The following is a 26,346-nucleotide window of genomic DNA, read 5'->3' as shown; positions in this document are numbered from 1 at the left end:
ATTTTTAAGACCTCGGATTTAGAACTTGAGGTCTTAAAATCAACCATCTAAACGCACACAACTTCGTGTGACAAGGGTGTTTTTTCCTTTCATTATTATCTCGCAAGTTCGATGACCAATTGAGCTCAAACTTTCACAGGTTTGTTATTTTATACAGATATGTATATTTTGAGATACACCAACTTTGAAGGCTAGTCGTTGACAATTACCAATAGTGTCCACTGCCTTTAAAGGAACGTTACAGAACTGGTAAGAAAATTGTCAAAATCACAGATTTACATAAAACTTACACGGTCTAATGATGATGATAGTTGAAAACATCCCTTGAAATATTTCTGTCTGAAATGTCTAACTTCCCGTTTATCGCTCAGTGAGCATTTTATTCATTTCTATTTTGGCATACATGTAGATGCAATGCAAAATTGGTAATCGGTTTTTCACTGTCAGTCTCTCGTGACCCAGATGGCCGATCGATCCCAAACTTGTACAGGTTTGTCAGTTTATCTATATGGTGGATTACATAAAGTGCTTACACTGCCAGCAACTGTTTTGTTAGCAAAAAAACAATTCTGAATGTTCCTTAAACTGTGAATTTAAGAAGATATACAAAGAAAAAGAACCAAACTAAGACAAACAAAATAAACACAAAACTGCTATTTCAGAAGAAAAAAAAAACTGCTAACATACTGTCATATATAATATATTAATATTTTAAAATAATAATTCAGCTAATTCTCTTCATATGGGAAGAGACATACATGTACAAATATTTTAGCCATTCTTCTCTCTCCCATGCATTTTTTCTCTTCACACAAGCATTTTTGACTCATTGATGTACATATTTGACAATATATAATGACAAGAGCTGTAGTTCCCATTAGCTCGGAAATTGCTTAGCATGAACAGCTCACCGAGCAGTGTACTAAGTACTTTTTTTATAATTGGTATCGTATGTTCATTCATGATTTTATCAGCCTTTAAGCTGTTTTTAAATAAACCATTTCAATACAATCAATACAGCAGTAAAAGGTTACCAGTTCAGATATGTAGATATATTAAATAACTTTCCTACTATTTGTGTTTTGCTTTGCAAGAAATTTGAAAATGTTCTCCTTTTGACACGTTTGGCTAAAAATGTTAATTCTGAGGAGAGACACTTCTTCAAACAACTTGACCCCCCAAAAAAATGAGGAAGAAAAAAACTTTTCGACAAACCAGAATCTTACACTGCAAAGAAAAACAAACAATAATAAAAAGATCAACACCCAAACCTCAATAGGAGACTGAATTACCAATCCAGTTCGATCAACAAAACACATGTTATGAATTTTTGTGTATACAAAACAGAACATTCTTGCTTTTACATCCTGTATTGAAGGCACTGGACACTATTGGTAATTACATGTACTTAAAATAATTTTTAGCATAAAAATTTACTTGGTAACAAGCAATGAAGAGCTGTTGATAGTATATAACATTGTGAGAAAACAACTCCCTCTGAAGTAACGTAGTTTTCAAGAAAGAAGTAATTTCAACGAATTTGATTTTGAGACCTCAGAATTAGATCGAGGTCCCGGAAATCACGCATCTGAAAGCACACAACTCCGTGTGACAAGGGCATTTTTTCTTCCATTATTATCTCGCAACTTTGATGACCAATTGAGTTCAAATTTTCACAGGTTTGTTATTTTGTGCATATGTTGAGATACACCAAGTGAGAAGACTGGTCTTTGACAATTACCAAAAGTGTCCAGTGTCTTTAAGCTTGTTTGAAGTTTTGTACACAAGAGTGATGCTGTACATATCTTCATCACGTGATAAACTACAATTTTTTAATACAATACATACATCCACAAACAGTTGAATTCTTCTTATAAGTCTGCAATAGTTATCTTTTTTACAAAATGTAATTAAAAATAAACTTTACTACAAAAAATACTGTTTATTTGGGGGGGGGGATGGCATCTGACACACATACTATACAGATTATCCTTCATTCAAAGCGTCAGACCTGAATATATATATTTAAAAAAAACAAATATACAATAAACATAATTTCATTAAATTAATTTTTGTCAAGCCAAGCATGATTTTGCTTAAATATGCTGGTTATAAATTTTGAGAAATATATATTCTTGACAAATAACAAAACAGACCGAAAAGAAAATAGCGCTGCATATTTTAAGAGTTTAACGGTTTTTTTTTCTCTCTCTTTTCAACTTTTATTTTCCCCCAGTGTACAAATTTCTGTCATAATAATCCAGAATCTGATCTGAATAATAACAAACAGACGGTAAGCTGTGTTTATGAAATGGAAACTGCTAAGGGCCGCTCGGTAAGCATTAAAGCGTTTGCTTACAGGCTTTCCACAGCAGGGGATAAACAGAATACCAGTCAGCTTTGTGATGTACATTTGACTGGTTTCCTGCTAAGCAGATTAGTCATTCCTAATTAGCATTCTTCTTCCACTTTACACAGCCCTAAACAAAAATGAGACCCAGATCAGAGAAATTGTGTCTTATGATTTTCAAGACAACAAAAATATGTGCTATACACCTTAATAGTATTGTATTCCAACAAAAACATTTTACACGTAGTTATAAATGAAAGAAAAATCATTTCAAAAAAATAAATTCTAAATTTACACTTAACTTCGCGGGTGTGCATTATACCCGCACAATATGAAAGCAGATCATTTTAAATCAATACTATTCCACCTCAGGCGTTTTCAATGGCTTGTTTTGGCTTCTAGCATCCAATTTTTTTTTTTTTTTTTGGGGGGGGAAAGAAATTGAGCATTGATTAGTCTAATTGGTTGAAAGAGTTTATAGAAATAAGCAAGCCATCTTAACCAATGTTCATGGATGTTACATACATGTAAAGGAACAGAAATTTTTCTTAATAAGTGAGATTTGAGTTTGAACTCTGACGTAAATAGAGGGGAAGTCAACTGCATATAATATCGTAAAAAAATAACGACTAAAGTAAACCATTCTGCCTATGTATTACAACTGCTGACGACGACACTTTCAAACTCCTCTGCGACAACTCGGGAAGTAAATCTGGCCGCACTCTAAAAAAAATCTTGGGTGATGTAGCTATTTAACACACCCGGCTGGTGGGTTGGTTCGAAGGGGGCGACACTGCTATACAACTACTTTTTTGGCACCTGCGCATGAGAGAACTGCTTTTTGGATCCAGCTGGGGGCGACTGTGAACAGAACAGACATTTCACCCATCATTAATATCAATACTCTAACGGGGAATTTGAGTAGAGGGCACTCTACAGTTATCCCGAAAGAGGCCGTTTTCTGTTTTTCCTTAAAGGAACACGTTGTCTTGGATCGGTCGAGTTGGTCTTTGCAAAGCGTTTTAACCGTTTGTTATAAAATGCATATGGGTATAGAAAGATGTTTTAAAAGTAGAATACAATGATCCACACAAACATGCCTCGAAATTGCACTGTTTTCCTTTTACATCGTCGACTAACACGGTCGGCCATTTATGGATGGCCGACCGTGTTAGTTCGCACAGTAAAAGGAAAACCACGCAATTTCGAGGCAAACTTGTGTGGATCATTGTATTCTACTTTTAAAACATCTTTCTAACCATATGCATGTTATAAAAAACTGTTATAAACGCTGTTTATAGACCAACTCGTCCGATCCAAGGCAACGTGTTCCTTTAAAGCTGTCAACTAGAAACAGTGGCACTAGCCTGAACATCTGACATCACACTTCGAGGTTCATGAATAGCCAGAGACCTGCCTCGAGACCGGCTTGTACATTCACCTTTGACCTACCCTCATTTCACATGGAGATATGTTCCTGGCAGTGGCTGCCGAATGCGCAGTAGCCATATTTGGGTCTCAGAATTCATAACTTTAATAAGATGCAAATTTAACATAAGCTATCTTTCAGTGAAAATTGTTGGTAGATATGTGCGCTCTATAAAACTTTGACATTATTATTAGATATTTAAAAACAAATGCTTGTACAGGAATGACATATCATTTTGGCTGGTAACTTTGTTTCTGGATAGCATAATTGAACCACTTACCCTCATTGGTCCAACGTTCTCGTACAGTTTTTGTTCTTGCATGACCCTGTCCTTCGGAGGAGGGGCTACATGTGACGGCACCAAGTGACTGCCAAGCGAGGGCGTCTGAAGCTCATAATGCGCCTTCTTTGTGTTGATGTACTCCCGACCTGTCTTGAGCGTATTCTAGCGGGAAAAGAAAAAGAACATTTCGTCGGCTGAGCGCTATTAGGTCACTTGTTGCAAGTTTCATATCCCTGATACTCAAAAGGGCAACTAATTGGCACTCTCTTCGTCCTTCATACATCCAAGAATTCATTCTTCCGTACCAACCTACACGACAGCTTCGCTCCACTAACACCAGGCTCTTGCACGTTCCACCAACACTTTGTTCCAGCGGACACTGATCTTTTTCTACTTCAATGCCACACCATTGGAACTCTCTCTCCCGCCTAGCCTTTGGCAGGAAAGCTCCCTCACCAACTTCAAATCACAACCAAGAAATTCTCTAAGATGCTTGACCCTGTTTGAGCATACTGATCAAAAACGTCGAGTTGAAACCAACAGTCTTTTTCAGAACCATCCCAACTCATTTAGAGATTATCATTACATTGTGTTTACCGCAAACCTGTATACTCCCCAGGGAGATGAGATGGTTTAAGGAATGATTTAAGGCCCAGTGACCAGGGGTAATAATGTCGGAAGCGCTTTGAGACACCCCGTGAAAAAGCGCAATATAAAAACCGTGTATTATGATTATTATTAACCTTTCTATATCGTATTTCCCCCATGCAAAGTTTCAAATCCTACTTAAATCTGTTTGGCTAACTAACTAACATCTTTTTGGATTAATGCCAAGACTGTAATGGAAGTGTCGTGGCCGAGCAGTTTAGAGCACCGAACTCAAACTCTGGTGTTTCTGATCAGCAGAGTGTGGGTTCGAATCCCCAGTCGTGACATTGTGTCCTTAAGCAAGACACTTAACCATTGATCGGATGGGACATAAAGTCGTTGGTCCCATGTGTTGTGCAACGCCTGTAAAAGGACCCAGTGCAAGAGAAGGGGACCGCCCCGGTAATCCTGGCTTTGACTGCTGAATGCGCCGTAGCACCTTGTAAGCCCTCACAAACACTACGTTCCTGGGGACACCGTTCATTTTCTGTTTCAGGGCCACACCATTGGAACTCGTTCTCTCTTAGCCTTCGACAGGTAGCTCCCTCACCAACTCAAAATCACAACTAAAAATTTCTCTTTTTGTCAACGCTAAACTCTGTTTGGATAACTTACATCTTTTTGATTTATGCCAAGAATGTAATGTAGTTACAACAACATGTTCTAATAACCTGCGCCAGGAGTGTCAAGTTGACAGATAAGGCGTGTTACAAATGGCCTTTATTATTATTATTATTATTATTATTATTATTATTATTATTTCATTTTATCACAGCATGCAAAAGAAAGATGTTATTTTCCTTTGTGCCGGTAACTCCTCGAGTCGGGCTACGTCCCGTAGCCTTAGATCTCAAAAGTCTTTCTCAGGATCCTCGCTGTTCCCAAAAGCGCTGCCTTCTGCAACAGATCTACCCTCACATTTGTCCCTATTTCATCTAGATGTTTCCCCAGTGCTTTGGGAATGGTGCCAAGTGCTCCAACCACCACGGGGACTACTTTTACCTTTACCTGCCAAATCTTACGAAGTTCCCTAGCCAGGTCCTGGTACTTCTCGATCTTTTCCATCTCCTTCGAAGCTACCCTTATATCACCTGGCACAACTATGCCAATGAGATGACACATCTTCTTCGTCTTATCTAATAGCACAACATCCGGACGCCTATGTGGTATAACATGATCGGTCTGAATGTTAAAGTCCCAAAGGATCTTGACCTGGTCGGTCTCTACAACTTTTTCCGGAACATGTTCGTACCATTTCGCAAGCACTTTGACACCATACTTCTTACACAGATCCCAGTGAATCACCTTGGCCAGCTTGTCATGTCTTTCTTTGTACTCCGTTTGGGCCATCTTACTGCATTCGCTAACAATATGAAATACAGTCTCCTCTGCTTTATTGCACATTCTACACATAGGAGAGACGTTTGCTTTCTCTATCCTTGCCTTCATTACATTTGTCCTTAGAGACTGGTCTTGCGCCGCAGTAATCAAGCCCTCTGTTTCCTTCTTTAGTTCTCCACTCTTTAACCAATTCCATGACTTGCTGCTGGCCACTTCCTCAGTACACCTCAAGAACCGGCCATGAAGTGGTTTGTTCCTCCAATCCTTATGTCTTTCCTCCTTCCTTTCCCTCTTGTATTCCTTCGGCCCAACTTCGTCTGCCCTCGTGTACCTTTGTCCAACTTTCAACAGGCTCTCCTCGGTCCTCCTGACATGACAATGCAAGCTTCTGCGCTCGATGTTAACACTGTCCGCCACGCTAAACAACCCCCTTCCACCCTCTGACCTCGGAAGATAGAGTCTACTAACATTTGACCGCGGGTGTAGCATGCCATGCATGGTCATTAGTTTTCTTGTCCTCCTGTCAGTGACATCTAGATCTTCCTTAGTCCACTCGACATTACCCGCACTGTACCTCATCAAAGACACGGCCCATGTGTTAATCGCCTTAATCATGTTCCCCCCGTTTAGTTTAGACTTCAAACATTTCTTTACACGCCTGATGTATTCTGCCTTCAGCCTTACCTTTGATTCCTCGTGAAGGACATGGTCCGATTCAAGAACACCAAGATACCGATAACTCTCCTCCTCACCCAAAGCCCTCAACTGTGCACCATCAGGCAGAGCAATGCCATCGGAATGTACCCTCTTCCCCCTCTTCATGGTCATTGAAGCACATTTCTCCAGACCGAACTGCATCCCAATGTCATCACTGAAAATCCTGACGGTTTGCACCAAAGAGTCGATCTCGGCCTCATTCTTCGCAAACAACTTCAAATCGTCCATAAAAAGCAGATGGTTGATCTTGCATCCGTCCTTCTTCATTACATAACCTGCACTCACCTTCCTTAGAATCATCGACAGGGGCATCAGTGCAAGAACAAACAGCAGCGGAGACAGAGAGTCCCCTTGGAAAATACCTCTTCTTATGCATACCTTGCCCAGATTATCATCGTTGGCTGTCAGATTTGTTCGCCACGTCTTCATGCTCTCACCTAAAAGACGTTTTACTGCATCAGCCACTCCAACCATATCCAGACATTCCATTATCCATGTTAATGAGGGTACATTATTATTATTATTATTATTATTATTATTATTATTATTATTATTATTATTATTATTATTATTATTATTATTATTATTATTATTATTATTATTATTATTATTATTATTATTATTATTATTATTGTTGTTTACCTGTTCAGCTTTGACCCTAGTTGTCATGGTTTCGATGTACTGCTGCACAGCCTGGTACACAAACTTGTACTGCGCTTCCGTTTGAACCAACCCCGACCGCTGGCCCCTGACTTGCCGAATCGTATTGAAAATGTCAATTTCGCAATCCAGACCTTCGAGAAATCAAACAAATAAACCTGTATTAGAAAAAAATCATTAAGGGGTATTGTGGCTGAGGGGATAAGAACACCAAACTCGAGCTCTGGTGTTTCTGTTCATCGGTGTGTGGGTTCGAGTCCCGGTTGTGACACTTGTGTCCCTGAGCAAGTCACTAAACTTTAATGGCTGCTCTACACTCAGAGTTTAAAACTGGACAAGACGAATGGTAGTGTTTTTGTTTCATTCCTCTTTGCTCACAACAATCAGATGTTCAGGCTAGGCTGCAATGAGCCGGTGAACTTAAAACTGGACAAGACGGGTGGTAGTGTGTTTTTTTCCTATTCCTCTTTGTTCAACAACAATCAGATGTTCAGGCTAGGCTGCAATGAGCCGGTGAACTTAAAACTGGACAAGACGGATGGTAGTGTTTTTGTCCTATTCCTCTTTGCTCACAACAATCAGATGTTCAGGCAAGGCTGCAATGAGTCGGTGAACTTAAAACTGGACAAGACGAGTGGTATTGTGTTTTTGTCCTATTCCTCTATGCTCAACAACTATCTGAACAGTAACACTGGACACAGATTAGGATTTGAAGCTCAGACAATACAAATAAACACATTGGAAAAATTTAGACTAAAACTTGAATCAAATACCGAAACCGATCAGGTCAAAGGTCACAACTCACCGTGTTGGTTAATGAGGTTAAGAATGATGTCGATGACGATGAAGGTACCCGTCCGACCAATACCAGCACTGCAATAGGAAAGAGGTAGGGTCTCAGATTGAGTGCAATATTATGTGAAGAAGGTATCCTCCATGGAATAACAAAACAAAGGAAACATATTGGAGATTGTAACTGGCGGCAAGTAAAACGTCTACGTATTTCGACGCAATACATTGCAAATGAATCATGTTTTCTGTGGTCACCCTAAACTGCATACAGATGTCTCAAAAGATCGAAAAAGAGCGTCTCACTCTCTAACACAGGATGGATCAACCACAGGATTAATTAAGATTTCCAATTTATTTGGATATTTTAATGTCCCACTTCCAGGGTCATGATCGAGTAAAGCATTCTGGTGAAGAAAACAAAATGGCGCGGAGAGATCGTCAGTGCCCTGGGAACGAGGTTGGAAGGAGGGGGGTATGAGTGCAGCCCACTATAAATGAAAATGTCGGTAAGGAGAAGGGCGTAAAACCTCAAGAATTTATTAATGACTGGGACTGAGATAACAGAACTGAGAGCTATAAGGCCAAACAAAAATCAAAACATGTTTAGCGTCCTGCCTTTTTAAAATAAAGGAAGGAGTGGGCCTTTTGTTTTTCCTCTGAGATCGCAAAAGATGTGTCATTTTTGTTTTTCTTTTAAAAGAGAAATCAAAAAAGGAGGCAGCCTCTAAAACGGAAGTGGGCGGGCCGCTTAAGATGTTTGTTTTTTGGTGGCCAATTGAAGATTTTTTGAGTTTGGTTTTCTGATGGGCGAATGTGAATGAGATTTTACCTGCAGTGGACAACGATTGGTCCAGCACCCGGTATCTCATCCTGTTTCATGTTGATGTCGTGGAGAAAGCTGAGCACCCGACTAGGCTCTGAGGGGACGCCGTGATCCGGCCAACTCTTGAAGTGGAAGTGATAAACTGCTCTAATCTCATCTGGCTGCAAGGATGAAATGTCTCTCATTTAGTTCCGGAAACGAAGTCAACATTTTCTTGAAATCTCTACCGAGCTAAAAGGTACTGGGCACTATTGCTAATTAATCAAAACAATTGTTAGCATAAAAACTGACTCGGTAACGAGCAATGGAAAGCTGTTGATAGTTTAAGATATCATTGAGTGCTGAAACTGGTAATACAAATATCTGTTTATCTCTGCTAAGCAAAATTAGCAGGGAACCAGTCTGAATCAATATACATAATATGGTGTTTTGGCTGGTAACCTATTTCTGCTAAGCAGGATTATTCTGAATGCTTAATTTGTACTTAAGTTGCATTGTTTTTACAGTTTTTACAGTATTATGGTGTTCGTGCACCTTTTTTGTCTATAAGGCTGTGATTTCTACTTTGCTTATTTTTTTCTGGTGTACTATTCTTGAACTGTTTCAGTGTAATTTTCTTGTCGCATTTTCACTATTATGCACCCTCGAACAGGCTGGTCATGGAGAGAGGGCATTTATATAAATTCAATAAGTTATTAATTATTATTTTTCTGTGATATTTGGTTGGTCCCTTACGTGATCTTTGTGCGTGAGTGTGAACTGTCTCAGATCGTAATCCTCCTTTAGTTGCTCGCTGCTGTAAATAACGGTCAGTTTGCCCCTCTCTATCTTCCTGTCGGGGTCAGGCCAGTAGCGGACACATTTATTCTGAAACCAAGAAGAAGAAAAAACCCAGAGATAAACATTAAAGTCGGCATAAAAATGAAAACCTACTTGTTAACAATCAATGGAGAGCTGTTGATACTATAAAACAATAAACATTGTGAGAAACGCCTCCCTCTGAAGTAACATAGTTTTTCAAGAAAGAAGTAATTTTCCACTGAAATATTTTAATTTGAACAATTACAGTAACTCAACATTCAGACTAATGGACTCCGATTATGTAAAAAGCACTTTACTAGTGCAGTTCGTGATCCAACAATGGGATAAGTTAAACAATGAGATCCTGCAGGAGTATTTTCTCGGTAGAATACCGCTGGGGGAAAAATATTTTTCCTTCTAAAAAGTGAGTGTTGCCTCAAATCCTGAATCTTTTCGCTCCTCACCTTCCCTCTTTCCACCTCCTTGGTCGTCATGACGATAACTCTGGAGTTCTCCTGCCAGACCATCCTCCAGAGGTCCACGATGGTATCTTTGAGGCAGCCCTGCGTGGCGATGTAGCGTTTCTGCTTCTCGCAGCTGTTGTCCATCCGCTCGACATTCTCCCCCGCTTGAATTGCAAGTTGGTTCTGCTGTAAAGCTAAGGCCAACTGTACGTCAGAGGGAGAAAGAGAGAGGGAAGGAAACCAAATTGAAAACAGTGATCTGAAGACGCTCACAGCATACCGATCAAAACGTCGTGTTGAAACCAACGGTTCTTTTTTTAGAACCACCCCAACTCATTTAGAGATTATCATTACATGGTGCTACCACAAACCTTTAATAAAAAACAGTGATCTTTGTTTACTCACCGAAAAAAACCAAAATCGGACTTTCATCTACATGGACCCAGGTTTGAATCCTGCATTTGACCAGAGCCTTTCACGTGAATTGGAATTTTCAGTATGCAGAATATCCCTTCAAGATATTTTGCTTGGCGAAATATGTCTACTTACATGTAGCAGGCTTGTAGAATTGGATCACAGTCACTACAGTGAAAAGATTTTTATTGTTGTAAGGAACTGTTTTTAAAAGGTTTGATACCTTTTGTAGATCACCACAAAAACAGCCACTCTGTCCTCCTTTCGTCGTAATCCCAGAGGATTACATTGCATTTGTTCAGCCAAAAGAGAATTAAAGACAAAACTGGTCGATAGTCAACTCAATTTTGGTGACCATTATCTCAAGTTTTTCACAATTTCATGAACTATAAACATTTGAAAATGGACTGAAAAAAGTTGTGTAATTGGCGAAAATTAATATTAACAAAAAGGTAAACAGGAAGTTTTGAGGGCATTGTTAGCCTTCTTTTGCTATTGTTAATAGCTATAATTACACCCCCTTATAATGTACAATAATATGTAGGGTTAAAGCTACATTCATTTGTTACCACAAGGCTGTGATAACAAACTGAGTCCACCGACCACCAGGATATAACATAAGCTAACAAAGCTGTTTTCAGAGAAGCCCCTGCACCAGCCAAAACCCTACAAGCGCTTTTTAAAGGAACACGTTGCCTTGGATCGGTACGAGTTGGTCTATAAAAAGCGTTTGTAACCATTTGTTATAAAATGCATGTGGTTGGAAAGGTGTTGTAAAAGTATAATACAATTGACTCCCATAAATGGCCGACCGTGTTAGTCGACGAAGTTAAAGGAAAATCACCCAATTTCGAGGCACATTTGTGTGGATCATTGTATTATACTTTTACAACACCTTTCCAACCATATGCATTTTATAACAAAGGGTTACAAACGCTTTTTATAGACCAACTCGTCCGATCCAAGGCAACGTGTTCCTTTAACTGCGTGAGGATGCATGGTTTGGTTGAGATACATTTAAAGTTGGCAAAACTACTACAGGCCGTGAAAAGCTCCAGTAGAAATTTACAATTTCCTTAACATGTAGAGTGCCCTTTCCCAAAAAGAAAATGCCTTGGTGCCCTTGCCCTTTCAAAAACAAAGCATACAGGCCTGCTACTGGTGTCCTTACTCTTAAGAATTCACATTACGGCAACAACGTTGGAATGATGGCAAAAATGTTTTAGTGTTGGGCTTATCTCTTTGAGTCACCACAGTGAAAGGTTGGCAAAACTTCTGCTACTGGCATGCATACACTGCTTGCAACAAGATTTATTTTGTATGTAAATGTATGTAAATAACGGGCGGAGTATGTGCAGGTGTTTATGGGTGGCTTACATGATTTACTTCATGAAAAATGTAAAAGATAATGAATAAGCATGACAGATGCTCACACCATTAAGCAAATAGCTGATGAATATTCATCAAGCAGGATTGCATGATACACACACACACACAATGAAGGTGATCTGCAACTTCATGCAAATTTGACACTAATCTGATTTTTTCATCATGTGCAAAACAATGGACCTCCGAGCCCATATATACAATGTTATGAGACCTTTGACCTCTGAACCAACATGTACAATGTTGTGAGACATTTGACCTTTGTATCCACATGTACAATGTTGTGAGACCTCCGACCTGTGAACCCAAATGTATAATGTTGTAAGACCTTTGACCTGTGAACCCACATGTACAATGTTGTGAGACTTTTGACCTCTGAACCCACATGTACAATGTTGTGAGACTTTCAACCTCTGAACCCACATGTACAATGTTGTGAGACTTTCAACCTCTGAACCCACATGTACAATGTTGTGAGACCTTTGACCTGTGAACCCACATGTACAATGTTGTAAGACTTTTGACCTCTGAACCCAACTGTACAATGTTGTGAGACTTTTAACCTCTGAACCCACATGTACAATGTTATGGCTCGATAGACTAGCCTCCTGACGATAATTTTGCTGAATTCTCAGAAATGTATGGAGCTCCAGAAATGCCATACCAAGTATCCAAAAAAAGCGAAATAATTTACCTTGCCAAGTAAACTTATTTAATTCAACCCATAGGTTTGAATCCCAACTGGGCAAATTATATGCCTGTGGTTATTTTTATCACAAGAGTCTGGAGTGTACCGAGTATACAATGATCATTTGTCATTTAGCCTTCGAGAAAGACTCTTATAGGGTCAAACAGGCATAAAGGCCCGGTCACACAGGCACCGATAACGAGAACGAAAACTAGAACGATAAAAATGCACGCCCTCGATTGGTTGAATGAGTGTGGGCGTATTCTGCGTGGAGCATTTCAACCAATCCAGGGTGTGCATTTTTATCGTTCTCGTTATTGTTCTCGTTATCGGGGCCTGTGTGACCGGGCCATTACACCATAATCAGGAGTCCAACAGGTGGGGTGTTCTGGAGTTTCATGTATGGTGTTTGATTTGGTGAAGTGTGAGGCGAAGATTTGTGGTGTTTAAGTTTCTCTCTGTGTCATTTTTTGCAACTAATCTCTCTATCAGTTGTGGGTGGCTCTTAATAGAACCAGTGGTGTAACAACTCAACGTTTCAATCAGTTTTCCTTGATTGTCTTCAGGAGAAAGCTATTTTCAAATCAGTTTTTCTGTCGTGAGATGAATCTTAGCGCTTTAATATGAGACGAATATGAGCGCTTTAATATGAGAGGACAAAAAATATATATATATTTACAAAAAAACGTTTCGTAGACGACCAGGGGAATAGGAAAAAAAACGCAAAGCCAGGTACAATGCATTAGTGAATAATGAATTGTTTGGTTTTTTTTTCTTTCTTCTAATTTTTGAAAATGGAAAGCTGAAAGATGGAATGATTATTTTATTTTAATGAGAAAACATGGCTGGATGGAAAAGGGGGATACATACCCCAGCGTCGAATGTGTACACTTCTTTTATCTAACAATTGAACAGAAATACTACGTTGTCATGGCAACAAAATAAAAGAAACCATATAATACCAAAAAGCACAAAATAATGATCTACACAAATATGCCTCAAAATTGCGTGGTTTTCCTTTTACCTCATCGACAAACACGGTCGGCCATTTATGGGAGTCACATTTTGGACTCCCATAAATGGCCGACTGTGTTAGCTCGCGAAGTAAAAGGAAAACCGTGCAATTTTGAGTGATACTTGTGTGGATCATTATATTATACTTTTAAAACATCTTTCTAACCATATGCATTTCACAACAAACGGTTTCAAACGCTTTTTATAGACCAACTCGTCCGATCCAAGGCAACGTGTTCCTTTAAGTTAAGTTCCGCATCCGAAGACGTTAGGACGCATTGAACCCATCTTAAGTTAGGACGGGTTACTCTTTGCCTTGTACCACGCGGGGTACCAGACAGTCATACTTACATCGATATAGTTAGCATTGATGTAGTCGCCGCCTTCGTTGTCTTTTAGTATAACTCTCGAGTCCTCAACTAAACAAAAAAAGAAAGAAATACTTTCAAAGTTAATGTTCCTCTGTGGTGGGGGGGGTAAAAAAATGAAAACCCGGGTAAAGGATTCGGGTACTTTTTTTTACTCATTTCTCAAAAACTATAGCACCTCACTGAGTAAAATTTCAAGGGAAGCTTTCTACTATCATAATCTTTAAACTGTGTAAGTTTAATGTAAATCTGTGGACATTGTGTTTTGTGTTAGGAAAAAGTACCCTTCAAAAACAGAGAAACCACATCCCTGGATGTTAGGGTCTATTCCAACGCCGCTTTATACTTACACGGTAGAATATTTCTATATCTGTTCTTGGCTTTGTTCTCCGGTTCATCGCCGTGTCGCTTCAGTAAATGCTTAGCGTCTAATTGTTGTAATGCCTACAAAAGAAAGAAACAGACAGTAGGAGGGTTGACTGTTACTGTGCAGATGCATTCACCACATAATATTGCAAGCTGGAATAGTTTATCTATCCTATAAATACATAGTGGATGATCATGAATGGTCAAACAGTAGGAGGGTTGACTTTGTACTTGCTTTCACCACATGATATCATATTGCAAGCTGACATATCTATCTCTCTTGACCATAGTGGATGATATTGAATGGTCAGACAGTAGGAGGGTTTACTGTGTACTTGCTTTCACCACATGATATCATATTGCAAGCTGACATATCTATCTCTCTAAACCATAGTGGATGATATTGAATGGTCAAACAGTAAGAGGGTTAACTGTGTACTTGCTTTCACCACATGATATCATATTGCAAGCTGACATATCTATCTCTCTAAACCATAGTGGATGATATTGAATGGTCAAACAGTAGGAGGGTTAACTGTGTATTGCTTTCACCACATGATATCATATTGCAAGCTGACATATCTATCTCTCTTAACCATAGTGGATGATATTGAATGGTCAAACAGTAGGAGGGTTAACTGTGTACTTGCTTTCACCACATGATATCATATTGCAAGCTTATATATCTATCTCTCTAAACCATAGTGGATGATCATGAATGGTCAAACAGTAGGAGGGTTGACTTTGTAATTGCACAATTGTAGATGCATTCAACACAAGATATCATAATATTGCAGGAAGACATAGTGCATGTATTCTTTCAAAGCCATGTGGATGACATTGGTCATGCAGTTAGAGTACAACTCCGAACATGTTCCTTGCTGTTTTAAAAAACAGTTAGCAATCACAGACTCTTGCTGCAATGCATACAAAGGAAAGGCATCTTACTTTTTATCCGACACGTTCCATTAAAGTGAAAGAGGAAGTCTTTTTCTTGAAAGCAAATTCTTCCTGTTTTTGTGTCCCAGAGGTCAGTAGTATCCTGAACCCAGACTTACCTCAAACTCTTCCTCAAAGCCTGCCTTCTTGGAGTTCTGTCTTGAGCTAGTCTCCTTCTCCAGTACTTCCACTCTACTTCTGATGCCGGAAGCAGCGATTCTGGTTGCATTGAAGGGCTGTCAATGCAAAGATTAAGAAACGGACAACGGTGTTATTTATAATAATAACAATAATAATAATAATAGGTATTTATATAGACCCTTTGCACAATGCACAGTGCACACACACGCCTGCAAACAGCAACCATAAACATTCTCCAAGGTTTCAACCTCACCCAATGGCTTTACCTACGACCCGACCCCATGACCCAGACCCTTTGACCTGACCCTATGGCCTGACCCCTATGACCTGACCCCTATGACCTTACCTGTTTAAGATGGACAACGTAACCGGTGGTCTCTACCATAGGGTTTTTCTTATAATGCTCCACCAAGTCTGCAAGGGTCATGAACTGTTCTCCTCCTCCGACATCATATTTTGTGTCCTGTCAAAAACAATTTACAGAATTACTTAAAAAAAAACTCAAAAGTCGTGTTTAACTTTTGGTCAACGGTGTTACATGTATCCTATTATGCTAAAAAACAAACTAATTACTTGTTGAAATAGAAAGTGAAACAAGAACCAGGCCTTTTTATTGGGGGGGGGGGGGGGTTAAAGTAATAAATCACATTGGACAAGTATTCAACTGAGAAAAGTTTCCATAGGCCATTTTGTTGAAAATCCTCCCACACTCTTGCTACATATGACATACATGTATGTTACATATATTTTCCAGAGAGAGTTTAACTGAAACACGTTTTACTCCTTTCAAGCGCACCCACCATTCTCAAAAAATGCATCATCAGGGAGCATTCTTTTGTTCTTTCCCTTTGCACAAATATTCTTGAGTGGTTCCTAAGAAAACTCTCAAAACATTTTTGTTCACTCAAGCTTGGCGCCCATAAAGTACTGTGCTGTGTTCTCTCAGGCAGTTACTATGTGAACACTCATTTTCTTTCATGAGCATCTTTTTGATGGATATCGGCGCATTATAAATATTCATATCAAATCAGCATTATTATTATCATGTGTGCACAAAAATGTTTGACAAAACTAAAAATGTTTGTATTGCTTGACAAAAATGAGGGAACATTGAATAGGGCACAATGTTGTTGGACGCATATTACGCATATCTCTGCGTCTGCCCAGTGCGCAACTCCATGGCGTGTGCCAACCAATAGTGTCTGTACGCATGCGTGGGTAATCAGCATATTTCACCAGGTGAACATGGTGAAGAGCTAATTGTAATAGACTGTGGTGGTGTCTCCGTTTACCCAACCACCGAGAATGGTACGCAGTCGATTTTTAAGCAAAATAAAAATCCCTTGAGCGTATACACCTGTGAAAGTCCTCAAGGCATCAAGGCTGGACTTGAGTAATTGGTACTTCAGATAAATTATCCACAGAGGTTTAAAACCCTCATGGTCAAAATGCCCTTTGGAGTGGCCAACGTACTTGGAGCCCATGGCTAATTTGATCTTCACAGCGCTTTTCCCATCGTTGCCAGAAATAATTTGATTAAAGGGTTTGGGTAGGCCTACTTTTTGTACAACAAAAATTACAAACATCTACAGATTAACAATAACCTTACACGGTTTAAAGGAACAATACAGAATCGGTAAGATAAACAAAAATTAGGATCGCAGATTTACATAAAACTTACACAGTCTAATGATGATAGTAAAAAAACATCCTTTGAAATATTTCAGTCTGAATTGTCCATACTTAAAGAGAAATAAATCAAACTAATTTCGGGTTTGGAGTTTATCGCACAGTGAGCGTTTTATTCATTTTATATTTAATTAATAATTGGTTTTTCACTATTTCCTCTTGAACCAAATGGCCGATCAATCTCAAACTTCTACGGGTTTGTCAGTTTATGTATAGCTACATAAAGTGCCTACACTGCCGGCAGCTGTTTAGTTATCAAAAACCAATTTTGTAAAGTTCTTTTAAAGACACTGATGGTAGAAAGCCTCCCTTCAAATCACCCTTTTTTCACATAAACGATTTCTTCAGAGGGAGCCGTTATTGTTATTCACAATGTTTTGTTTACTATCAACAGCTCTCCATTGCTTGTTACCAAGTAAGTTTTAAAGGAACACGTTGCCTTGGATCGGACGAGTTGGTCATAATAAAAGCGTTTGTAACCGTTTTTTATAAAATGCATATGGTTGGAAAGATGTTTTAAAAGTAGAATACAATGATCCACACAAGTTTGCCTCGAAATTGCGTGGTTTTCCTTCTACTGTGCGAACTAACATGGTCGGCCATTTATGGGAGTCAAAATTTTGACCCCCATAAATGGCCGACGTGTTAGTCGACGAGGTAAAAGGAAAACCACGCAATTTCGAGGCATGTTTGTGTGGATCATTGTATTCTACTTTTACAACATCTTTCTACCCATATGCATTTTATAACAAACGGTTACAAACGCTTTTCAAAGACCAACTCGACCGATTCAAGGCAACGTGTTCCTTTAATGCTATTAATTGTTTTGAGTAATTAGCTATGAAGTTGGGCAACATTTATCACAAGAGGCCATGGTCTCTGTGGACAATGTAATTGCAGACCTATATGTATTACCCCAGGAATAAACCAATAATGATGATGATGATGAAGTCTCACTATTATTTCAACTCTCTTCATGTTTCAAAGTTCGGAGTGAAGATGTTATTCCTTCTAGGAATCAGAAGTTTTGAATTTTACAGTTCGAGTGACAAATCGCTCAACGTCATCTCATTCCCACCAGACTGATTCCCACACACATCAAAATTGAAATTAAAAGCCACATCTTAAAAACAAAATTTGCGGTGGAAAAGGTTTTTGTTTTCTGAGGGTAGCTTCCCTGTCAAAGAAAAACCAGGACAAAATTCTCAAGTCTGAACAAACATTAACAATCTTGTGTTGCGGAAATGAATCGTGCAACACATTTTTTGTTTCCTGTTTCTTTAGTGGATCGACCCTTGACCATGTGTTTTACATGAATGATTAATAGTCCATTGTTAAACAAAAAACAGGGATACAAACTATTAACTAGTGAGGTGATAAATTTTGGGGTTGGGGTTTTCCCTTTGAATCCCAAACCCTTTTGCGCAACCCACTGAGTGAATGTTCCCATTTACAGCCATAGTGTGCGCTAAAAACACTAGTTCTGATTACTGAAGTTAAAGGCAGTGGACACTATTGGTAATTACTCAAAATATTTAATAGCATAAAAACTTTCTTCGTGAAGAGTAATGGGGAGAGGTTGATGGTATAAAACATTGTGAGAAACGGCTCCTTCTGAAGTGCCATAGTTTTCGAGAAAGAAGTAATTTTCCAAGAGTTTGATTTCGAGACCTCAGGTTTAGAACTTGAGGTCTCAACCATCTAAACGCACACAACTTCGTGTGACAATGATGTTTTTTTCTTTCATTATTATCTCGCAAGTTCGATGACCCATTGAGCTCAACTTTTCACAGGTTTGTTATTTTTATGTTGAGATACACCAACTGTGAAGGCTAGTCTTTGACAATAACCAATAGTGTCCACTGCCTTTAAGCAGCGTCTGGCCCAGTCAGTACTTGGACGAGAGACCTATATTGGGAGACCTGTTATAAAATCAGGGTGTTGCCAGCTTAGGCCGAGGAGTGTTGCGGACAATGAGCGTCAATTACAATTTAATTCTCTGTTTCCTTCTCTTATCTAACTAGACTTCCTGGTACGTACCAGGCCTCCAAATAACCCATGGCACCCACAGCAATTGCCGTGGTGCCCTATGCTTTTGCTGTGGTGCCCTGTACAAAATTCCAATACAATTTTACATTTTCCTCATACATGTAGAAGTGCCTCTTACCATTGGGAAATTACTGTGCCCCTTCAAGAGCCTGAACTACATGTACACTGAATAAAGTGGGCAAGTCAACCCTCCTACTGCCTGACCATTTAATACCACCCACTGCAGTTTTGAGTTATGACAGATAAATTTAACCAGCCTGCAGTATGATACTACATGCATACGATGAATGCATCCTACACAGTAATGACTAATAAGTATAGCGCACGTGTGCGTATACCAGCAAGGTACTCAAGGCGCTTAGATATTATATAAACATTCTTACAGAAAGATAGATAAAGGAATGAATCCCGAGACCCAATTATGTAGCACCTTATAAGGGTTTAAAAGGTGCTACAGCCAGGAACATCAGGGCGAACCCCTTCTCTTTTTCGATAAGTGCACTGGGTTCTTTTACATGCGTTACACAACACACGGGACCAATGGCATTACGTCCCATACGAAGGACGAAGCAATGGTTAAGTGTCTTGGTTAAGGACACAAGTGTCACGGCTGGGACTCGAACCCACACTCTGCTGCAGTACCCACAACACACACACACACAGTGTCAGAAATCCATTCTTGTTATGCTTGTGGAGCATTCTTTGGTCATTTCCTTTGTCCCTGCACTTAAAGACAGCGGACACTATTGGTAATTGTCAAATACCAGTCTTCTCACTTGGTGTATCTCAGCATATGCATAAAATAACACACCTGTGAAAATTTGAGCTCAATTGGTCGTCAAAGTTGCGAGATAATAATGAAAGAAAAAACAACCTTGTCACACGAAGTTGCGTGCTTTCAGATGCAAGTTGATTTCCAGACCTCATCTAATTTTGAGGTCTCAAAATCAAATTTGTGGAAAATTACTTCTTTCTGAAAAAGTACTTGAATACTTCAGAGGGAGCCGTTTCTCACAATGCTTTATACTATCAACCTCTCCCCATTACTCATTACCAAGTAAGGTTTTATGCTAATAAATATTTTGAGAAATTACCAATAGTGTCCACTGCCTTTAAACAGTTTCCCATAGACAAATTTCCTTGTGGCGCACCCCGGTCTTTAGAATTTCCATGTGGATATCTTTTGTTTTCCCTCTTTTGTTTTGTCCTTCAGTCCACTTTGGGAATGTAACTTTTAATGTAGTCTGGCCACGATCCAGCTCACCACGGAAGAAGAAAAGCAAAAAATGGCGACACAAACTCACCTGACATCTGATCATGACATGAGTGACCTTATCCTCAGTCCGTACCGACAGGACAAAATCCCCTGGCTTACTGTGACTCTCCCGAACAAGAAAACTCCCATTTTTCCCTTTCTCCATGAGCGCTTTCTCAGCCTCCTTGCCCGTGATGTGACCGTGGAACCACCTGGGGGTGAAGTTGTAGAGAGTTTCAGGCCTACTTCGTTTTGAAAGGGCAAGGGCTTAAGGGCACCAAGTATCAGGATTGGAGTTTCAGCCCTCTAGACTCTTCATAAAGGAGGTGTTTCCATGATCTTTTGGCATGTTATGTTTTTGGGGGTTTTTTTGTGGCAAAAGCTCTAATTATCGTCAGTAAATTTTTAGTACACATACTTTTTTCCCAGAATATTAATTGAATAGTGTAGAAAGTTTCATATTTCCTACTTAAACTTTCGAGGAACGCAAATTTGATGTAGCCTCTGTTGACTTTTTCCCATAATGCACTGTGAATTCTGACCTTTCCCAGGGTGCCTCACTATGAAGTGAATTGCGTGTATTGCTTCTTTTTTTTATGCCCAGGATGCAACCCTATAAATGTCTAGCTTCGGGCAATGCCACTGAATGCTAATTGAAGTAGTCCCTAATTCGCTCACAATCTACGACATCCAACACAAAGCTGGCATTATGGGAACTCTGCAACTAAAGATTAGCGTTCTTCACCCGTGGAAATGAGAGAAGAACAAAGGACTTCAGTAAGTCTATGTTCTGGAAAACTAGCTTAGCGCAACAAAATATGCTTACCAGAATATGGTTTAATTTCTTGTTTAGAATCTTACCTCTCTGTTGTTGGATCTGCACAATTCAGTGGGTATTTGAGTTCAATCACGAGTCCATTCTTCTCCTTAAGTTGATTTCTTCCTTCGGTGTAATGTTGCACTAACTCTGCTAGCGTGGCAAACTTTTCCCCTCCGTACAAGTCAAAATAATCACCAGTGTTCTGGATCTTTATGTGGGTGACCTCACCAGAGCGTCTGGAAAAAAGAGAGTTGAAAGAGAATTTAGCTATTTTAGCTATGCTTCCAGAGTCTCTTTAAAGGCACTGTACACCTTTGGTAATTGTCAAAGACCAATATCCTGAATTGGTGTATCCCAGCGTACTATGTATGCAAAGTAACACAATCTGTGAAAATTTGGGCTCAATTAGTCATCAAAGTTGCAAGAGAATAATGAAAGAAAAAACACCCTTGTTGCAAAATTGTTTTGTGCTCTCAGATGCTTAGCAAAAGGCTCCAGGCCTAAAGTCTTTTAATATTTAGGATATTGACATTGTGCAAAATTACAAATACCTGGGTACAATAATCGACAATCAATTGAATTGGAGTAACCATTGCTCAGCGCTCATCACAAAGGGCTGTCGGTTAATGTACTTTTTGCGTAAATTGAATTATTTTCATGTAAACAAGGAAATTATGATTCTGTTTTACTCATCTGTTATTGAAAGTGCTATTATTGAAAGCAAGAAAACAAGATACTGGTAAAATGAAACGGGTTGTGAAACAAGCATCAAAAATCCTGGGGATAGCTACGATCATGATGAAACTTGCAAAGATAAGGTTCTATCTAAAGCAGAGGCAGTTGTATGTAACACCAACCATCCATTAAACAAATTCTTCATCAAACTAAGAAGTGGTAGGAGATGGCAGTCACTTAGGTGCAAAACAAACAGATACCTCAACTCCTTCATCCCATACTCCGTCCGTCTCCTCAACCGTGTTTAACTACTTTGTTTACTTTCTGCTTAGATGTAGTTTTCAGTATAATTAAATTGTGGTTTATTAGTAATGTAGTTTTCTGATTAATTAATATTTCCAGTAGTTTATTTATAATTGTGTGTTATTTACTTTTCTTTCTGTATTGCATGTATTCAAATAGAGTTTCCTACATGGTGGGACAAATAAAAAAATTAATTAAATTGAATTGAATTGAATTGAATTTGAGTGAAAAATTACCTCTTTCTCAAAAACTAAGTGTCTTCATAGAGAGTGCTGTCTCCCACCCTTTATTTCACTATCGACAATTCTTCATTGCTCCTTTCCAAAGTAAGTTGATGCTAACAGTTTTTTCGAGTAATTACTAATAGTGTCCGGTGCCTTTAAGGACCTACATGAGACCCTGTTAAAAACTCTTGGCACATTTTTTAACTCACCTGACTGACAAGGTGAAATCACCAGGATTGCTCTTGCTTGGCCGGCAGAGAAAACTCCCGTCGAAGCCCCCATCCATGAGGAATCGCTCAGCATCGACGCCTGCCAAGTTAGGGTGAAACCACCTACATGTACATGTAAAGAATAAAAAGAGTTGAATATTCACATTAGTACCAACAACGTGTCCTTCACAGTTTCACGGGCAGCCATGGTTTTTCTGAAGAAAATTGAATGAGTTAGTGGGTCGTACGATGTGAAGTGGCCATCGAAATATTTCAGCATTAAGCTTAAAGCCATTGGACCCTTTCGGTACAGGAAAAAAAAAAAAAAAAGTTCACAGATTTACAAATAATTTACAGGGTTTACAGAAGGTAATGGTGAAAGACTTCTCTTGAAATATTAGTCCATGAAATGCTTTACTTTTTGAGAAAACGGTAAAACAATATAAATTCTCGTTAACGAGAATTACGGATTTGTTATAAACACATGTCATGACACGGCGAAACGCGCGAAAACAGGAGTGGGTTTTCCCGTTATTTTCTCCCGACTCCGATGTCCGATTGAGCCTAAATTTCCACAGGATTGTTATTTTATATATAAGTTGTGATACACGAAGTGTGGGACTTGGACAATACTGTTTACCGAAAGTGTATAATGGCTTTAAGTTTCACTCATGGAGATGCCCTTGAGTAAATAACAGCAACAACATTCGACAAGAACAAAGTACCGGCATGACAGGCCTGCTAAAAATGACTTGCCTCAAAGCGTCAAGACAGACTCACGTCATCTTTGCACTGCTGGAGAACAACCAAGAGGAAACGTTTTTATTGGAGCAAGCGCCATGAGCACTTTTTTGTGGATACCGGCGCTATAGAAGATGTCATTATTATTATTATTATGTTTTGAAAGTAGCCATGCCTTTTTTGAAGTCAAACAAACTGAGCTTTACTACCGCATAACAAAATAATTGTGAACATTTATAATGCACCATGTCTGTCAGACTTGACACTCAAGGCGGGACTGAGAGATAGGTCGAATATCTCAACCTGTACAAGATTTTGTCTTAAAGATTCATGCACCCGAGTACTTGATTCCGTTGGAACTCGGACTTACATGTAACTCAGCAATGGATAACTCTTGGCTGTGACAAAGAAACTATAACTTCACTGTAAATTTGTGGGGAAAACTTGTTTTTGTCGGCAGAGTCATCGCGAAACCCAAGTGTGTTGCAAAAATTACAACGGCAGACAGTGGTCGGAATTTAGAGCCTAAGTGCTCGGACTTTTAAGTGAACAGTAATGCACACAGTAGTGCGCATGTGATTTTAACTATTTACACACGTGGTTCACTTTGAACAAACACGTGCTGCATGCTATTGTTTTCTAATAAGATAAATTAAAGCATTATAAAACTTGATAAATCTCTATAGAAGTGTTTTCAAGATTGTCAAATGTACAATTACTTTCAATATGAATGCAAAATGCTTCCAAGAATGCGGTTTCTTCACACTGCTAGTTTCTAAGGATCATTCAGATTGGATTTTTGTTTTACTTTTTTTTTCATTTCAAATACCCATTTCATATCACCAATTAATCAATTGCCAACCCATTCAAATACATGATGCAAATAAGGAAATATGACCATGAAAAAAGTTCAAGTTGTTTACCCACCAGGAGAAATTATGACCTAGATCCTGTACATGTACGTATGTAGATGGCTTTGAGCCAATTTCCACACTATGAGGACTGTGTATGCTTCGTTTTTGAAAGGGCAAGGACACCAAGGCATTTTCTCCTTGATAAAGGGCACCCCATCAAGAAATGGTAAATTTTCTACCTGAGCATTTCAAGGGCACTAATGGTTTTAATAGATTTACCCCGATGTAAATTTAACAACTTTTAAAATAAAAGTAAACACTATTCATGCACTCAGCATACCCACACATTAAACCATCGAACACAAAGTTTTCATTTTGCAAAATAGGGCACGTCCATTGGAAAATCTTAAAGTCAATAGGAAAGTATTAAACCCTATTTCCTCATAAGGTGCCCTTAACCAAGAAGAAAATGCGAATTTTGGCTTCTGCGCGTGCGTACCCCACGTTACCAAGAATTCTACGCTTACAAAGCTAGCGCAGCAATTTGGCGTTTGCATGCAAGCGGGGAATCATGGTCGTAAGCGCGGAATTCCGCGGTAAGCAGAGCCATGAAATTGGGGCCAGATGAGGGAAGATTACATAACATAGTAGTGAGTGAGAGGGGCAATAAACTTTCTTTGTAGACAGTGACTCAGACTGAGTGAGCCTGAAGCGCGTGGGACATTCACGTGTGCTCATAGACGTGATAGGTGTGCGGCCATTTTCTAAGTTGACAAAACAGCATCGCATAGCGTGTATTTATTAACAAACACAACGTGTATTTCACATTCAACGCATGTACAAAGTTATCTTACAAAATGGCGCGCGTGTCTCCTTGCGGGGTTGCGGTCCCGTTGCGTTTGTGCATGCAGCGTAACCAGTAGTGCGCCCTCTAGTACAGTTCTTATTATACATGCGTGTGCTACAGTTTGGCTTGGCCTGCACGTTCTCATTCTCGTCGTTCTCGTCATGATGGAGAGACTGGCTTTGGCGGGACTTTCTTTGGCTAAATTAAATGCTGCAGGTCTGGTCGTGGTTTCCCTTTCGGTTCTGATTTCTTCCCATTGTTGTTGTAAATGGTGTTACTATTGTTTGATTAGCATTCACTGGATATGTACATGTATTGTTGTGTATTGTCTCTGCTGCGCCTTGAACATCTGTTAAGATTGATTTGGTGCAATACAAATCTATTATTATTTATTATTATAATTTAGTCTGAGAATGACGATAGCAAAGCAAGGCTAAACTTGAATGAATGAGCAGCACAAACCTCGATCTCTAATCTCTAGTAAAGAGAAAATGTGCCAAACAGTTGTATAACAAATGGGGGGGGGGGTTCAAAAATGTAATAATTTTTTTAATATTTTTAATAAAATTAAAAACGTTTGATTTTTGTTGACAACAAACAACTTCACCATGTTCAATTCATTCAATCAAGACAAACTGTGAGTGTCAGTGTGAGAGGATAAAAAAAATCACAATTGAAAACAAATCCCTGTTAACAAAAATGTACGAAGTACAATTGATAAATATACAAGAAGGAAATAAAATTAAATCGTCTTAAAAATAAAATTCTCCCTCTCTGCCTCTCAAATTATGTGGCATATCGGAACTGGTCAATACCAAAATCATGCACAAATCAACATTACCTTCGAGAAGCCATCTTGCTTGGTGTTAAATTCTCCCGTCAGAACCCAATCCAAAACCGGTATTCCTGTCCAACGATCGAAGAACTCAATGCGAAAGGAAATGGTGTAAGATTTACCTGAACTGGCAAACTTTAACAACACTTCTCAACCATGATTTGTCCACCCTCCTTTTACTAGCTCCGAACTAATCTCGATCAACCAGGAAGTTAAATCAG

At 39.1% G+C, this 26,346-nt stretch overlaps 1 protein-coding gene across 2 annotated transcripts; it reads right to left on the bottom strand.

The window, feature by feature from the left end:
• Positions 1-835: 835 nt before the first annotated feature.
• On the bottom strand, positions 836-26,346 carry LOC139950407 (tyrosine-protein phosphatase non-receptor type 11-like). 2 transcript variants are annotated; one of them, XM_071949061.1, is made up of 16 exons: positions 26,132-26,346; positions 22,849-22,971; positions 21,479-21,673; positions 20,667-20,829; positions 15,971-16,087; positions 15,603-15,719; positions 14,529-14,622; positions 14,162-14,229; positions 13,667-13,696; positions 10,309-10,512; positions 9,779-9,910; positions 9,050-9,204; positions 8,234-8,301; positions 7,411-7,562; positions 4,060-4,224; positions 836-3,211 (listed from the first exon to the last, which is right to left on the bottom strand). In XM_071949061.1, exons 1-16 carry the CDS (start codon positions 26,143-26,145, stop codon positions 3,155-3,157), a joined length of 1,854 nt encoding a protein of 617 aa, XP_071805162.1. In that variant the 5' UTR covers positions 26,146-26,346; the 3' UTR covers positions 836-3,154. The 2 variants fall into 2 exon arrangements, with proteins under 2 accessions (XP_071805162.1, XP_071805163.1); XM_071949062.1 differs by lacking the exon at positions 13,667-13,696.

Source organism: Asterias amurensis, chromosome 18, assembly GCF_032118995.1.
Source record: "Asterias amurensis chromosome 18, ASM3211899v1".
Taxonomy (NCBI): domain Eukaryota; kingdom Metazoa; phylum Echinodermata; class Asteroidea; order Forcipulatida; family Asteriidae; genus Asterias; species Asterias amurensis.
The sequence above is the reverse complement of the archived record's forward strand: the minus strand, read 5'-3'. Positions and strand labels throughout refer to the sequence as shown.